We start from the raw sequence: 17,143 nt of genomic DNA, 5'->3' as shown, positions 1-17,143 counted from the left end.
CACATAAATACTATTGAGACAGTTTAAAAAACGTAAAAAACTTTGCAATCGTCTACACTTGCATAGTCTATTGCAAACGTGCTAGGCTAGTTTAAACTATTTCGATTTAGACACCCTAAAACTCCCACGTGGCTTCATTGACCTTTTTAATTGGTATAAAATATTTAACTTTAATACTCATACTGACCTTGCTAAATTTTCCTATCTTTGTAATCCTGGAGTTACCAGAATTAAAAGTATTCTATACGTACCTACGGCTCGCTTATCTGCTACTTTTAAAGCGTGGCTTTCTCGCTCTTACAATTTAATTACTAACATTAATGAAAATATTGATATATTATTAAACAATAATGTTTAATTTATTTACTTAAATCTCATTAGGAGTAATACTCTTAATGTGGTTTAAGTATCATTTATTTTAGTTTTTACTGTTTGCTTGTGTATTTTCAGTTGGCATCACTGATTCGCAGCGTATATCCATTTGTATTGAAATGTATAGTCCTTTTCACGAAAGAAGTCCCCCAGACGCGGCGCTGCAATCGCATGACGTAATGTTGCCATTTATGAGTAAAAAATTTACCTATTTTATTTACATTTAGCAGATGTAATTTATCAAGTAATATTATTTTCTGCATACTTCGATGAAACAATATTTCTGTTATGTAAAAAGTATATATGTATTTATTTACTTATATTAGCGGTGTTCTACCTACTTACAGGGAAAAGTTGAGAAAATAGGGTAAAGAAAAGCAATACAATTTTTTATTCAGAGTTTTATTGCATAATTGTTGGGTTACAATTTTTTTCGAAGTACACACCGCTGTTATACCTTCGTTTGTAATTCTTGTTACAGTTATTTCTGACACACCTGCAATTAAATTATGAACAATGAAAAATAATAATAACTTTAAGTTTATCATGCTTATGTAATATATGTTTTAATTTCAGTTACCTAGTTTCATCACGTTATGTATTTGTTCAATTTTGTCGCAAAAACGAATTTATATCATAAAAGTACCATCAATACAGCAAAAAAATATTAAATGGCAACTCTAAAAAGTACCTGTTATGGCGGCAATTCTCTTCCGAACATTGTTTAGTTGTATTAAAACACCTTGATTCTTATGTTCCGCTTCACAGAACTCTTTCACCTTTAATATCATTTCTCGAGCCGAACTTTTTACAACTTTTGGCATTGTAATCAATATTTAAAATGCACTAAGCTAGTTAAAAATTCACAAAAATCTACCACAACAAACGAACTTGATAACATCGACGAATGACAACATTGCCGACCTGTCAAATTTAGTTCCAAAAATATCCGCGGGACTTCTTTCATGAAATGCACTATACGGCACTTGGCAGCCGCTTGTGTGTCGCCACGTCGACCGACCACGCTAACGACAAACTATTTAAACTACTGGTGACAGTGCGTATGACTCTTCTTCATCTGGTGTCACTTTTTTATGAACGCTTGCTACTGGTCAGATGTAACAGTCGAACGTTTAATACTCATGTCGACAACATAGTACTTTTTACACGCTTTATATTAGCTTCACCTGTATGTATGTATGTATGTAACCGCCTCCGGACTCGATTTTGACCCACTTTTAACGGACAGATTTAATTCAAACTTCACCTGTCAAAGATCGATGACAATGCAATTATCCGAAAAAATAAATGACAAAAATAAAAAAAAATTAACTAAAAAATAAATAATAGTTTAAAAAAACTAGAACACACGCTTTTAAAGCATGTGGCAAGCAGCTCTATGCTATATTTTTCGTCTATCGAGCAACCCACGCTTTTTCACAATAATACCATTATTTTTGTTCATTACCATTTTCAGCCTAAATTAGAAATTATTTTTCACTTTTTAGTTTGATGTGCTTTAAAAGCGTGTGTTCTAGTTTTTTTAAACTATTATTTATTTCAGTTTATGAAAATTACATTTTGATTTGAGTTTTAATTTCTTTTTCGGAATCCTATATTTCATCTACCCATGTAAACAGTACAGTGTAATCTCTTTATAACATCATTCGTTATAACGAAAAGTCTATAAAGTAAAAATTTGTTTGGTTTAACACAAAACCCATACATTAATTTACTTTTTATAACGCAACAGTCATTCTCTATTACGAAGAAATTTTCATATTTAGACATCAACAACATACTTAAGTGCAATTGTTTTTTATAATCAGCTAACAAAACTAACGAAAGAAGCATCCTAAAGTTGAGGAGAATAAACAAAATAAAAAATGTTGAAATCCGTAAAAAAAACCAAACTTACAGATGCACTTGAACAAGCTCTAAGGCTAAAATGGAAATGGGCAGGTCATATTGCTACAGCACGAGATAAAAGATGGACACTAGAAATAACGAAATGGACTGGACCTATTGGAAAGAGATGTATAGGACGACAAAGGAAAAGATGGACAGATGACATTGTAGAACTAGCGGGCGCAAACTGGATGAATGTTGCTCAAAACAAAGATAAATGGAAAAATATGGAGGAGTCTTTTACCCTAAAAGGGGCCATACAAAAACTAGACATAAAAAACTAAAAATAAAACTAACTTAAAATTTGTTTAAAACTTACTAACTTAACTAATACTAATATTAAGGAATATAAACTAACCAATTGAAATGTATGGATTAAATAAAGCTTTAATAACAATAATAATAAACAAAACTAACCTTTTGCAGGTGCAGAAATTTCTAAGAAAGACACCTGAGGTCATAAACAGCCGTCTCGCCTTTGTTATTGTTAATTGCATTAACACGTGTGCAATTATCCTAGATAGTTGTAGAAAAATTCTTATTGTTTCATGAAGATGATTCCACATCCCAAGACATGCACAAAATACTAAAAAAAATACAAAACAAATATTGGCCTAGCAAAAGACGGCAGGCTAAGTTAACAGAATATGTGTTTAGAATTTTCGACGACTCATTGGTCTAGTGGTTAGTACCCCTGACCGCGAATCCATGGGTCCCGGGTTCGATCCCCGGCTGAGACGAACATCGATGTGATGAGCATATTTTGGTGTTGTGCTTAGGTCTTGGGTGTTTAAATATGTATTTATATGTCTATCTATCTATAATAAGTATGTATATCCGTTGCCTACTACCTATAACACAAGCTTCACCAGCTTAGCATGGTACTCGGTCAATTGGTGTGAATTGTCTTAAAAAAAAAATATAGTAATAAAATTAGAAACTATTGTCATTATTGTCACTCAAGCGAGCAATAATAAATTGTGCGCGCACTATGCCAAGTAATTTTTTGAATGGTAAAAAAAAAAAAAAAAAAAAGCACATTTTACTGTCCGTCCATATTAGCTACTGTCGGCAGAAAATCTTCTCAGTGAACACGTGTGCCTTACGCTTTTTTGGTGGAATTACCTTTAATGGTGCGTTCCACTAAGCGCTCACGACGATCAAAATTCTCCTTTAGCCATTCCACATACCGACCGCGGTCGTTGTGGTCACGGCGAAAACGTCACTCATGACGTCATGACTAATGCTCACGCAAGGCTCACAACGACCCATCTAAAGAGGTGGGTCGTTGTGAACGTTGAGAATAATTTGGCGCAATTTTTGAAATTGTTTTTGAAATATGATATTCAAAGCTTAAAGATGGCGACAAGAAAAATAACATATGATTCTGAAAGAGAAATTGTAGTAGAAGCTATCGTTTCTGAAGCTGAAGCTGCTCGTGCAGAAAGAGGTAAATATAATTATGCAATATAAGTTTAAAACAATTGATTTTAGTTTATATTCAACAGCTATTTATACATTTTTCCTGAATAATGGATAGCATAACCTAACTCAATAAGTAAACGATATTTTTTATCATTAATAATATATATATATATATTTGCCTTGCCATTTGTAATATTTAAATGAACGCCCGAAACGCTCAATAATCCATTCCACTTGAGTAAACGACAGTAACATTCACAATCAAGTGGAATGGGGAAGTCAGCGGTCGTGAGCGTGAGCGTTGTGAACGCTTAGTGGAACGCACGATAAGTGTCTTATTCACACATACGTACACATAAGTTTTACAACGTTTATCTAAACAGCTAGTTTATTTGTCATTGTTTTTAGGTTTCATATTTTGGTATTTACGTCAAGTGTCAAATATGATAGTATTATGACATAATTTTAGACGCTAAAAATATAAATTTTCTGTTATTATGATAACATTTTGTGGTTGCGATGAAAATAATGACATAAATAATGGAGAAGATCACTTTCCAAGTTCCGAACAGTTATGGGGAATGACAGGAGCAATAATTGCGACACTTTTGTGCTGGTTGTATTACTTTAAGGTACGTTAGTGATAAACCAGAGATTTCCTAAAGAGCGAGTTGAGGCATCTATTGGCCGATTTACATTATCTTAGTGTTTAGGAGAGTGCTTTAGGATAGTACTTTAGTTGAAACATGTAAACGCTACTTGCTTTAGTAAACGCAACGCTAAAGAACTTGCCTTTCAAGTTGTACTAAAGCACTCTCCTAAACACTAAGATAATGTAAATCGGCCTTTAGACGTTACCATTGAGATTAGTTCAGTGGGTTTTGTATTTAAATAATTAAAACAACATGAGAAATATTAACTTTTTACACACTTTTAACACCAGAGTTTAAGTTCTCTCTTAGCAATACATTCTCTAAGATCTTTTAATACCCGTCCCTCTAGGCCTTTATTAATGTTTATCTGTGTGAAATAATTATAAAATTCAATTATTTTTAGCATTTGATGAAAAAGCCAAGTTTACAACCTTGCCCGTACATCAGACAAACAGGGGAACCCAGACTCCACCATGGGCACTGTCATACGCCTCCGAGAAGAAGACGAAATTAAACGCCAATAATATTAAAATGTTTAATCTATATATATAAAAGAAAGTCGTGTTTGTTACAACACTTATAACTCAAGATCGGCTGGACAGATGTTAGTTATCTCTTTTTTGGTGGATTCTTCTCCGCTCCGAATAGCAGAATAAGTAATAAAAGGATAAGTTATCGAATAACATAATAAGTAAATTAATTTTACGAATGCGAACAGCATGTGGTGCCATCTGTTGACAAAACTGCGCATCATTTTACGTCGAATTCGTGTCAGTTCAAGAAATACCGATTTACCTCAAAATGAGGAGATGCATAACCAGGCTTTGACCTTATCAAAAAATGTTTAACAGAAAGTGCATTAAAATGCAGTATCGCAGTATTGGCTCAAGACTCAAGAGAGAAGAGGCCTAATGTGTAAATCTACCATTTTTCTTTCGCAATAGCAAGCAATAAAACATTTCTGTATTTGTAAAAAAGTTGTATCAATGTAATAACAGTTAAACATATTATTAGACTGTAAGGCGGAACGAAGTTAGCCGGGTCAGCTAGTAAAGAATATTTTTTATATAAACCAAAAACACTCAATTTCCCTCTAAAATAATTTCATTAAAAAATAATCGAACATATCTCTAATCAGATTAAATGAGTATAGTATGTGTAAGATCATTTGATAAATGACAAGCAAACTGCAAGCAAAAATAAAAAAATAAAATCTATAAAAAACTGACACCTTTATGAAGTTATACTTCTTTAGGCGCGTTATTAAAAATTGATGAGAGTGAAATTTTACGATGCGCGCGCACCGTGACACAAAATTAACAGAATGAAGTTGCCCACGGAAGATGCTGCGGCATTGGACATAATTTAAAAACGACATTCAAATAATAATAGAATTTATGTTACACTTAATGTAAGAGAATAATAAAAATATTTATTTAATTTTTCAAATGTAAACTGAACTTTATTGACTATAATCAATAACGACTCCTTTTCCAGTCTTTGATTATTTAATTGTAATTATGTAATTATTTGCATGCATCAAAAACTATTTTTAATAATGCCAAAGAAGTATAACTTCTTACGCGCGTACATAAGTACACGCACCCTTTTTTTATAGATAATTTTATGGTAATTTTACGATAAAACTTGGCGTTGCGAAGAAAATCGCGAACATCTCATGTTTTTTTTACTTTGGCCTTGAGTCAAATTTTCCACGGGTCGTAACGATGGGGAAATTTGAAAAAGTTGTTTTCAATTGTGTATTGAACAAGTTAACTCAGTTTCAGCTTGATGGTAATTCTGGTAGCTTCGCTCTTGTTTTTTGACCTCATTTGACCGGACTATTTACTTAAAAGTATAGCTATAAATGAGATTGAAGAATTATATCAAGAAACAAGTTCCGAAATATGACTTTGACAACGTGCCTATAGCAGTAATGATGTAACTTATTGAACACACATTTAATTATATTGTTACTTATTAAATGCTTTCATAGACGAATAAAGAACTTAGATACATACACTGCGTACCTATTAAATTAAAAAAAATATAGTTAAGAGCGGGCACTAACCAAAATCACTCATCGTAGATTTGTATAAGGACTTAATATTTTTCAATATACATTTTATTATATTTTTCAAAAAAATAATAATAGATTTTGATAGTCACAGTTCGCCTGTCACGTTGCTAAATACAAGTACCTATAAGATTAGGATTATATTAGACCACTGAAAGGTTTTGTTCAAAAATTTAAAGCTTATTACGGTGCGTACAGACTATATAACATAACATGTTATACAACATGTTTCAGATAATGTGGACACTGAATGTTATAAAACATGTTATAATAACATGTTATTGATATGTATGCTAGGACGAACCCAGCATTTACGTTTTTTTGTTTTTCTTTTGTTATTTAAAATGGTTATAAAACATTGTTATATTGCATTGTTATTCTAATGTGTACAGTATTGTTTTATGTTATAATGTTGAATAACAAGGTTACATAATGTGGACGTGTTATATAACACAAGTTATATTATAATATGTTACATAGTCTGTACGCACCCTTAAAGTATAAATATATAATTTTATTCACCTGTCTGTGTTCTCACGATTGTCATTTATTAATAACTATATTTTAGTTCCTAGTTCCTTAACCTAGTTCGTCTTAAACCATCTTATAAGTCTTAAATATAAAATGGAAGAACAATATGCCTTTTAAATCGGCTATATAAAATTGTAAATAATTGAAGTATGTATATAATAGTTACGATACTAAGACACTTATAAACAATCAGTATTACATAATATTAAAGTACAGCGAAAGTAATCGTTTTAATTAACCTAATAGCAAGGGAGCGTTCAAGTATTACGTAACTAATTGGGGGGGGGGGGGGGGGGGGGGGGGAATCCTTTTGTAAAACGTTACGATGCGGGGAGGGGATTGAATTACGCAATACTGTTAATAGTATTTTCGACTTTCCAGTACTTTACACCACATAATGGTAACTATTTATAAAGAGTCACGAAACATTTAGGGTACAGAAAAACGTTACGGCGCGTCAAATGGGGGGGGGGGGGGGAGTCAATAATCTTCGGCTCCCGACAAAAAGGGCCCCGCACGTTGATGGATTCGAATCCATCCATCGGATGAAGATCCAATAATATCACCTAATGACAAATTAAAAACAGCAAAGCTAGTCAGATTCTATCCTGCCCTGTAGGCGATTGACCACGCGGCGGCCCAAGCCGAGGTAAACTCGAAGCCCTTGCGCTAGTCGCGGGAAAAGCCCAAAACCCAAGAGCATGGCCAATCAGAGGTTGCAGCAGCGACCTTCAGACTCTTTTCATCACGATGTAAATACAATTTTATCGAGAGACAATTTGATTTAACAACAAGACTTAGGGAGCGTTCAAGTATTACGTGACGCAATTTTTGGAGATTATTGACCCCCCCCCCCCCATGTAACGCGCCGTAACATTTTTCTGTACCCAAGTGCAGTACTGTACCCAGTATAGTAAAACGTTTCGTGACCACCTAGTGACTCTTTATACCTAAAAGTTACCATTATGTGGTGTAAAGTACTGGAAAGTCGCATCGTAACGTTTAACACAAGGACCCCCTCCCCCCCCAAATTCGTTACGTAATACTTGAACGCTCCCTTAGCCCTTAATCTGACCGTACGTCATAACTGAATTAGACTGACATACCTATAGTCTTAGAATGTAATTAAAACAGTATAGACTGATATTGTAAATCAAATTAAATAAATTCTTTTCTTTGAGCGGTCACGTGGCTACAATCTAAAATATAAATTTTTGTGTGCTTTATATTATTCTACTTTTTTTTGTAAATTTAGAAAAGATATTTTAATATAATAAATTTATATATATATAAAACAATAAAGAAAACATCAAAACATAAGTTCCCATATGCTTTTTAGTTTAAAAAAATTCATGTCAAATTTTGTGTCAAACACTTGCAAATAGAAACTCTTGATTCTACAATTTATAATTTTTAGAATCCATTTTATAATTTGATAGACCATAATTTAACACTCACACAACCTAACGTATGCAGAATCTATAAAGTATGATTATTAAAACGCATTTTTACTTGCAGCACGCTTGCGGTGCCTTCATAAGTTTCTTACTTATTTATTTAGTTTTTTGCTTTTATTTTTATCTATGGCACATTAAAACTAGACCGTAAAATATGTGTAAATTTGGAATGATTAAACCCCACCTGGAAGTACTTACTGCTAAAATCATAAGCCTGTAGACAAATGTGCAAAAAAGATCGAATATACGCCCGGTCACGTGACCACAGACGATAACAAGTTGGTCACGCCACGTAAAATGTTTTTTTTTTAATGGCTCTGGCACGATTTGTGCATTAGCCAGCCAAGTATAGGATTTTTTATAATTCGTGCTTGTCTTTAGAAATTCGACCGTGTCCTCCATGTAAGGTTTAGGCACTCGCCCGGTACCGCACAACCCTCCCAAAGGCCGAGAACAAATTTAAATTAAAACTTGCCCTCGAACCGGGAATCAAACCCGGTACCCCTCACGTAAGACCGCTAGGCTATGAGGCCCCCAACTCTGATTTTTAATTCCGTAGAATTCTGACAGCTATCGTTTTTTGACATGTCAGTGATAGCAAACCTTTTTGGCCGGGCACATTTTTCAATTTAAATACGAGTCTGAACATCTGTCTATACATACATTTTATTGTTAGTTAATGTACGAGTGAGAATTACGTCCCTTTTCATCACAAACAGTAAAAAACGCACAAGTAAAGATAACATTTTTTTAAAGGTTTACTATACCTGGAATTAGTAGGCAGTGATGCCAGCTAAAAAATTAAATTCATTCGAAATATTGTTCGTGATATTGAAATATTTGTTATTTTTGTATTAGATTAGGTCACTTGAGTAAGTAAATATTTAGATTTACCTTTTTGTATGTAAAAATAAAAAATACGTAGCATTTTATTGCACTAAAATGGGTCAAATTTGTCCCTTTTTGGGTGGAGAACTTTTTTAGTAGCAACACTTATGAAATGTGAGAATTATACGGCATTAAAAATCAGTGTTTACAATCAACACGTACTATTTAAAAAATAGTCATCATCCTTCAATTTACAATCCTGCAGCAGATATTTGTGTTCATCATCAACACGGCCACGTTTCAAAAGATATACTAAAATATATTGATAGGGGAAAACTGGGACATTGTGATGGAAGAAAAAACGTAATTTCACACGCTCTATGATCTTCATGTCCACAAAGCAATAGTCTGCGGAACAGCAGCTGCCAGGTGTTCTGGAACAACAACTAGATGATAACGGGAGGTTAAAAAACAACAAATGGCGCTACAATCCTTGGTACGCATGTGCCAAAAATCAATTTGGAACTGTTTAGGAAAAACAGCTTTTGTATGGCAATTGTTCCACAATAAATTACCAAAAGAATTAAAAGATCTTCCGTCTAGATTCTTTAAAAAGCGACTTAGTGAATTACTTTTAGAAAAAATGTACTATTCAAATGATTATTTGCATGAAACACCGTAATTGATATAAAGCTAATGATGTGATGTATATAATATAATAGACTAGATAATATAAGAATTGACTTTGAATAATAATGTAAAATTCTTTAAGACAAATTTGCGCGCCATCGTGTGTGGCAGAATATGCGAACGATTTACGATTGTATCGACTTAACATTTTGTACCATATTCTTGCAATAAATAAATTATTATTATTATTATTACAGACCTCAGATTTCTATACAGTGCGTCCCAAGACTATGGGACATCAAAGGAAAGTACCTTAAATATCGTAGATAGGATATTTTACTAGAAGACTTTTTTTTTTAAAGTATCAATGCATTCTATGATTTCTAGAAATAACTTTCCGTAATATCTAACTGGAAAGTAATTTATTTACCTAGTTATCTATTATATGTCTGTGTCAAAAACGACTGGACCAATATTGATAAAACTTGGGACTGCACTGCGATTCTGTAACTCACTTTTCGAACTCACACAGCGGTTTCGCAAGAGAATTTAATTTGCAACAGAAAATGTTAACAATTTTTTTTTATCAAATAAATAGTTTAAGAGATATATTTATATTATATTCAACCCCTATCTCCAAGATGGCGGCCGTGGGACAAGGGTGGCGACCCCACAAACTTGTTTTTAGCTTTACACTGACCCCCCTACACATAAAAAAAAAAAATTGCGTCCTCTAAAAAAAGCAACCCCAAATGTAACTTTTAATGGACTAAGTTGCAACTTGTTTACAAAGGGCCGTTCAAGTGTTACGTAAGCAAAGCTCTCAAAATAATAGTACAATTTTTTGTGGGAATCCTCGAAAATGCATTTCGTTTTCAAGCATAGACAATGTGTGTAAAAAAGTAAATAATTACTGTTGACGTTATCACCAAATTACCCCCCACCCCCACCCCCAAGGTGCTTACGTAACACTTTACAATTCGCATGCAACTTGTATGCAAGTCATTTGCATAAAGGAAACACGGCTTTTTACACGCTTTATATTAGCTTCACCTGTATGTATGTATGTAACCGACTCCTTCGGACTCGATTTTGACCCACTTTTAACGGACAGATTTAATTCAAACTTTGCGCACCTGTCAAAGATCGATGACAATGCAATAATCCGAAAAAAAAAAATGAAAAAAATAACCAAAAAATTCTGGTATTATTGTGAAAAAGCGTGGGTTGCTCGATAGACGAAAATTATGGCACAGAGCGCCCCACGCTTTTTCACAATAATACCAGAATTTTTTGTTCATTACCATTTTCAGCCTAAATTAGGAATTATTTTTCACTTTTTAGTTTGATGTGCTTTAAAAGCGTGTGTTCTAGTTTTTTTCAAACTATTATTTATTAACTAAATATTTTTAAAATACACACCTTGGATCATATGTGACCGGCTTTGCTTTGAGTGTCTTAAACACCATTTGGTAATATTGCCTATATTTTTTCTTCATTATCAACACTATCTGTTTTCCCTCAAATGGAAATTTGGTTGGTTTTTTCTTAAGCTCATTATACCAAAAGATAGCTGCTTTCGCAACCTCAACGCTTGTATTGTCTATTTCAACAATTTTAGGATGCTTTAGCCATTCATACATACTTTCCTGGAAGCAAAAATATCCATAGTTATATTTAAAATCATCATACTCAGTTTTTTTTAATGGCTCTGGCACGATTTGTGCATTAGCCAGCGTCAAGTATAGGATGTTTTATAGTACGTGCTTTTTGCCTTAGAAATTCGATGATGTCCTCCATGTACGGTTTAGGCACTCGCCCGGTACCGCACAAACCTCCCAAAGGCCGAGAACAAATTTAAATTAAATTAAAACTTGTCCTCGAACCGGGAATCGAACCCGGTACCTAGCTGCCACTTAATAAGACCGCTAGGCTATGAGGCCCCCATCTTATTCTATTACTATTTCGTTTTAGTATTCCTATTAATTGTCTATTACCTGTAAAAACTTCTTGCATCTAAAACTGTCATAGACAAAGCTTATATGTAGCAACGACTTGCCTGTCGCTAAAGCGCATACCATCATCCCCGTAAATGTATCATTTGGCAATACTGATATGAAATGTGTTGCCAGCATTTCCATCTTTGTATTTGCAGCCACCACTCCACCCAACTCATTTATCATCGCTGTTATTCTATCGCGGTCCTGAAGAAGTTTTAAGAATTTAATTAATTTGGTATCACAAACCATAACTTGTCATTTTCTGTTTTGTGACTAATTTTTGGGTCAAAGGCAAGCAAGTTATCTAAAGCTGGCGGCTTCAACACATTTACACTTTGTGCTTGTGTAGTGTCTGTGAATAAGCGCGAGACGTGATGTCAAACTGAAATACAATCACAAATACATCATGAAAAGACTGTCCGTCTCTCTCGCGCTCGGTCAAGCTTATGAGTATAAAAGAGACAGTTATTGTTTTGCTTTTGCTACTGTTTATGTTGATCTTTACTGTTTTATATTATTATTATTTTATACATGTTGATCTTTTTTCAAACATTACCAGGGCAATCTCGTGAAATAGTGCACAATGTTTTTAATTTGACATCAGATGCGACTGGGGTTTCTAAGAGGAGTATTGAAAGAATAGTTAGTGAAGTAAAAGTGAAGTGTGTTGAGCTAGATGGAGCTTATGTCGAAAAGTGAAAAATTATTCATTTATTTACTCTTATACGTTCTTGGTCGGGCTTAGAACTTTTGGATCCACCCTCGTATGCACATAATATTTAAATGTATTTGACACGTTTTTATTTATTTCCAACCCACCCAACCTTACTAAAACCAGAGTAGACTAAAATATATAGCTTGGCAAAAAAGTTATATTTTTAAACATAATGTATAGTGAAATTGCATTAGTGTGAGTACTGTGAACGCGCCAGCTTTCGATAACCGACCTATACCACGATGATTTCTTTAATCGTAGAAGAAAATGACAATTGCGTCAGAAAGAAAAGACCATTTGTGGACGGCGTTTGAATGACTCAGGGTTAAGAGATTCTCTAACTAGCTAAACCACAAGGACAATTTTATAAATCAGGCTTATTTTTTAATTGGCTTAAGAATGCACTGTCACTATTTCTAAGATTTGTTTATCACATTTATAGTAGGAATACCATAGATTTATATAGTTAGATAGGCCCTTACCGCAGTGAGACCGCGCCGTGTTGTCGCACAGTCGAAGTGAGTGAGCTCACTAACCTGGGATCAGTGCACCCCTAAACACAGTGTTAGCCGGACGTGTTGTAAAGGACGTTTGCGAGCAGTTTAGTGTCAAAAAATGCCATTGTGTGCCTTTCTAAAGTGCAACAACAATTCTAGAAACACAAATAAAGCCAGAGGTGTAACATTTCACTCGTAAGTATTGCGATTTGATTTAAAAACTTTTATTTTTCCTTCCGCACTGTCTAAAATAACAAATTTAAATGGCGAGTGCACGAAAGAGAAAGTAGTGTTTGCAACTAATGTAGGAGAAAAAGAGATGACACTATTTTGTCAGTATTACAACAGATAAGTACAATGGCAGAAACACGATTTTTTAACTACTCGTTAGTGTGCGTGTGTCGGCATTTTGTTAACGCACACATTCAAAAACAATGCCACAGTTTTTGGTGTCGGGGCCTATCTAACGATATAAATCTATGAGGAATACACAATATTCAAATCTCTCACACACACTTTGTCCATTGCAGTGGCACTGTAATTGTTCCGTCCAATATTAAAACTACTTACATGAATAAATTCTGACAGCATAAATATTTTCTTATCGCAAGCACATATAAGAGTTTGCTTCATTTTCCATGAGTCCTCTGAAGTTCCACTCGGGGATCCGTAGTCGCTATCTGAAATAAAACGATATATCATGCAACTGCATAATGAGGTACGTTTTGTTTTACGCGCGAGTTTTAATAAATTAAAAACGCAACAGCGCATTATTGGCGGCAAAACGGGGGCAGCCACAGATTAGCGAAAACAAAATTGAAATGTCAATTACTATAGACTATAGAAATGGCGCTTGATACTTGACAGCTAAAATAAAAATGCATCCTTATTCTTTAGTGATATATTGCGATTTTTTATGATTAATAACTACTAACACTTAAGCCGAATTTACATTACGAAACTAGTGTTATGCATGTTGGAATGAGTTTCATGAAAATAGTTGCAGCACGTGTGAAACTACTTTAACAAAAAATAATAGTGTCGTGAAATCAACAGTATCACCAACGACATGGCTCTGTCAACATCAAAGCTTCATTTTGCGATGCAGAACGTCGTGGTACAGATGTTAGATGTTCGTTAATGAATTTTATATTTTTATCAACTGACCAACGTTGGTTTGCCATTTTGGCGGTCATTTAGCTGCACGATGCACTCAAACACACACGTCTGCCCTGTGCAAATGCTTTCGCGACACTAGTTTCGTGTCGCGTTTTCATCGTGAAAGTAGTTGCGTGACATTAGTTTTACAAAAAATATGCGCATGGCACGAAATTTATCCAGTGTCGCGAAACCGATGAATGCATTATGAAACTGTAAATTTACACGTGAAATTGTTGATGAAATTTATGTCATAAAACTAATTCCGAGCCACTAGTTTCGTAATGTAAATTCGGCTTTAGATACGCTCCTCTAAAATTTCCAATAGCGGTAGTGGTCTTACTTCAATTTAGAGTTTTTGTACCGAGCTTTCTGAGAATAATAAAATAACAAAACTCTTTTGCAAAAGATCGATTTTAGTTAATTAAATAAAATTTAATTGTGCGATGTAGTATAATCGTGTAAACTGAAACGCGTGAACTAAATTCTGTAAATTTTATATTAATTTTTAAGGAATTCTTTAATGCCGATTAACATGGTCAAACATAAAGTGGTCGGCAATAAAGACTAGAACATTTGTTTCACCTATTAAAATATAACTCACCTGACACTATTTCTGGATATGTTGCTTGAACTGTACTCACAACCTGAGTTTTTGAATTGACAATTGGACTGTAACTAGTCTTTCGTTTGTCTTTATAATTCTGTATTATTTTCCGGAATGGTATATAAACAGAAGTCTTCGCTTTTCCATTTTCAATAAACTTTCGAAAACTTACCTTTTTAGGTGTACTCTGTCTGCTAAATGACCTACAAATGATGTGGATGCATTATTTCATATTTTTTTGGTTTTTAAAACTAACAACGAAGGAAATGAAAAACAAAGCAATATAAATAAACTGATCAATCCAACTAATGCATTATAATAATTGTGTATTCATACACACTTATTAAAATGAATTAGTGTGATCATACACATACATATTATAGATAGATAGACATATAAATACATATTTAAACACCCAAGACCTAAGCACAACACCAAATGCTCATCACATCGATGTTCGTCCCAGCCGGGGATCGAACCCGGGACCCATGGATTCGCAGTCAACTGTCAACAGGGTACTAACCACTCGACTAATGAGTTGATCATGCGTCCTAAAATGAAACAGTAATACTGAAACGGACTAAGACTGGCGGGGCCTTGCAAGTAGAAAATTGTGTTACTATGCCATAATCAATACTAAATTTCAATAATTAGTATCTGATGTAATGTTTTTTCAAATGATACTTCTTTCCAATGTCATATTTGAGTGTAAAGTACATAATAAAAGCAAAGACCCAAAATTATTTTAAAAGCATACAAAAGTATTTACTTAAGTTCTATGTTAGTTTAATCTGAAGCTGTAGTTCCCAGGCATGCCAATATTTAACTCACTCATTTCCCAACTTAGAAAAGAAATTTTTAATTGGACTCGATGTGTGTGCAGGTTTCACATCAACCTTTTTACATTCAATTTCTTGATATATATCTTCAATAGACCATCCGATTTGACGTCTGACTGCTTTTGGTTTACTTGTCTTTTCTATCATAGGAGCAAAATCTACGCAATCCACCCCATCACTTGTATTATGACTAAAGCTGCTGTTGTTGCTTATATCATGGTAGAATGTTCCTTCGCTCATGTTATGGTTTAATTTACTATCAACCTTAAAATGTATGACTCTAAGGTGTTCTAAATATGCTAACTTAGCAGTGAATAGCTCATGACAAACTGGACAGACATAGTGATGAAGTTTTACATTTGTTGTACATTTGTTTAAATGTATGATATAGTCATCATATTGGTCATAAACTTCATCACAAAGCACACATGAAACCGTCATATATTCTGGTATTTGAAAGTTGGAAGTGACTGGTTCTGGAAGTCTTATGGGCTGCTTCATATCTGAAGCAACTAATGTTTCATTGCTACTTGAATGTTGTAGTTCGTTATTTTCAATAGTGCATGTTACATGGCACCTATGGCCTCCAACGTTGCCATATGACTGGCTGCAATATACACATTTTATAGATTCAATATCACTGTCAGTCTCATCACTGACCGAGTAATACGAATTCTGGGAGTTGTCGTTATTTAAACTGTCATCATTTTCACTTTCAATAGATGCATAAGTTGAATGCATAAGGAATTCTTTTTCACAAAATTCATTGAAATCAGTTGTTGGTTGTTTGTCTATATTAGTTTCTGAAAAATATATAGGACATATATTATTTAAATAAATGTGATGAGATGTAAATAATCATTGATAACCAACCTTGCTTTCTGAGTAAGGCATCAATTCGTTCACATTGTTGTTTGAATAAATATGAAGTGCTTAAATGTTCTATGCACGATGCGCAAACACGATCAGAAAACCCATCGCCTTCATGTATCTAAAATTAACAACATTTTGAAAAAAATACGAACGCCCATTACAGTCATTAGGCTGATTAGGGATGGATATTGGATACTCACCTTTACATTAGCAAATGCCATTACCATATCAGAAAGTTTAATATTATCATCTTTTTCAAAAATAGAGCAGAAGTCGCCGATTTTTAAACACAATCTACACTTGTGAAACATCTTAGGATAATATTAGCATTCTATAACTAGTATGAAATTAATCTTAACATCTGCACCACACCTCACAGTTCACATAATACATATTTTAGAAGTTTTAAATCAAATAGGTAGATAGGAGGCAGAAAAGAAACGAGTTATTAAGAAATGCTTGCTGCAGTTAGGATTTGGTACTTGAATTAACGGGAATACATCAATGTTCAAACATAAAACAGGTTTTATTATTTTCAATTCCGTTTACAAATTACAATGCACTTACAAGTTA

The 17,143-nt window shown here is 33.8% G+C and overlaps 1 protein-coding gene across 1 annotated transcript; it reads right to left on the bottom strand.

Moving 5' to 3' along the window:
* Positions 1–9,360: 9,360 nt before the first annotated feature.
* Positions 9,361–17,133, bottom strand: LOC125061899. Its single transcript, XM_047667534.1, has 8 exons — positions 16,771–17,133; positions 16,571–16,688; positions 15,690–16,500; positions 14,856–15,061; positions 13,664–13,773; positions 11,879–12,085; positions 11,304–11,530; positions 9,361–9,685 (listed from the first exon to the last, which is right to left on the bottom strand). Exons 1-8 carry the CDS (start codon positions 16,879–16,881, stop codon positions 9,463–9,465), a joined length of 2,013 nt encoding a protein of 670 aa, XP_047523490.1. The 5' UTR covers positions 16,882–17,133; the 3' UTR covers positions 9,361–9,462.
* Between the last annotated feature and the right edge of the window lie 10 nt (positions 17,134–17,143).

Source organism: Pieris napi, chromosome 24 (assembly GCF_905475465.1).
Source record: "Pieris napi chromosome 24, ilPieNapi1.2, whole genome shotgun sequence".
NCBI lineage: Eukaryota > Metazoa > Arthropoda > Insecta > Lepidoptera > Pieridae > Pieris > Pieris napi.
Note: the sequence above shows the minus strand (reverse complement) of the source record. Positions and strands in the feature narration are given on the sequence as shown.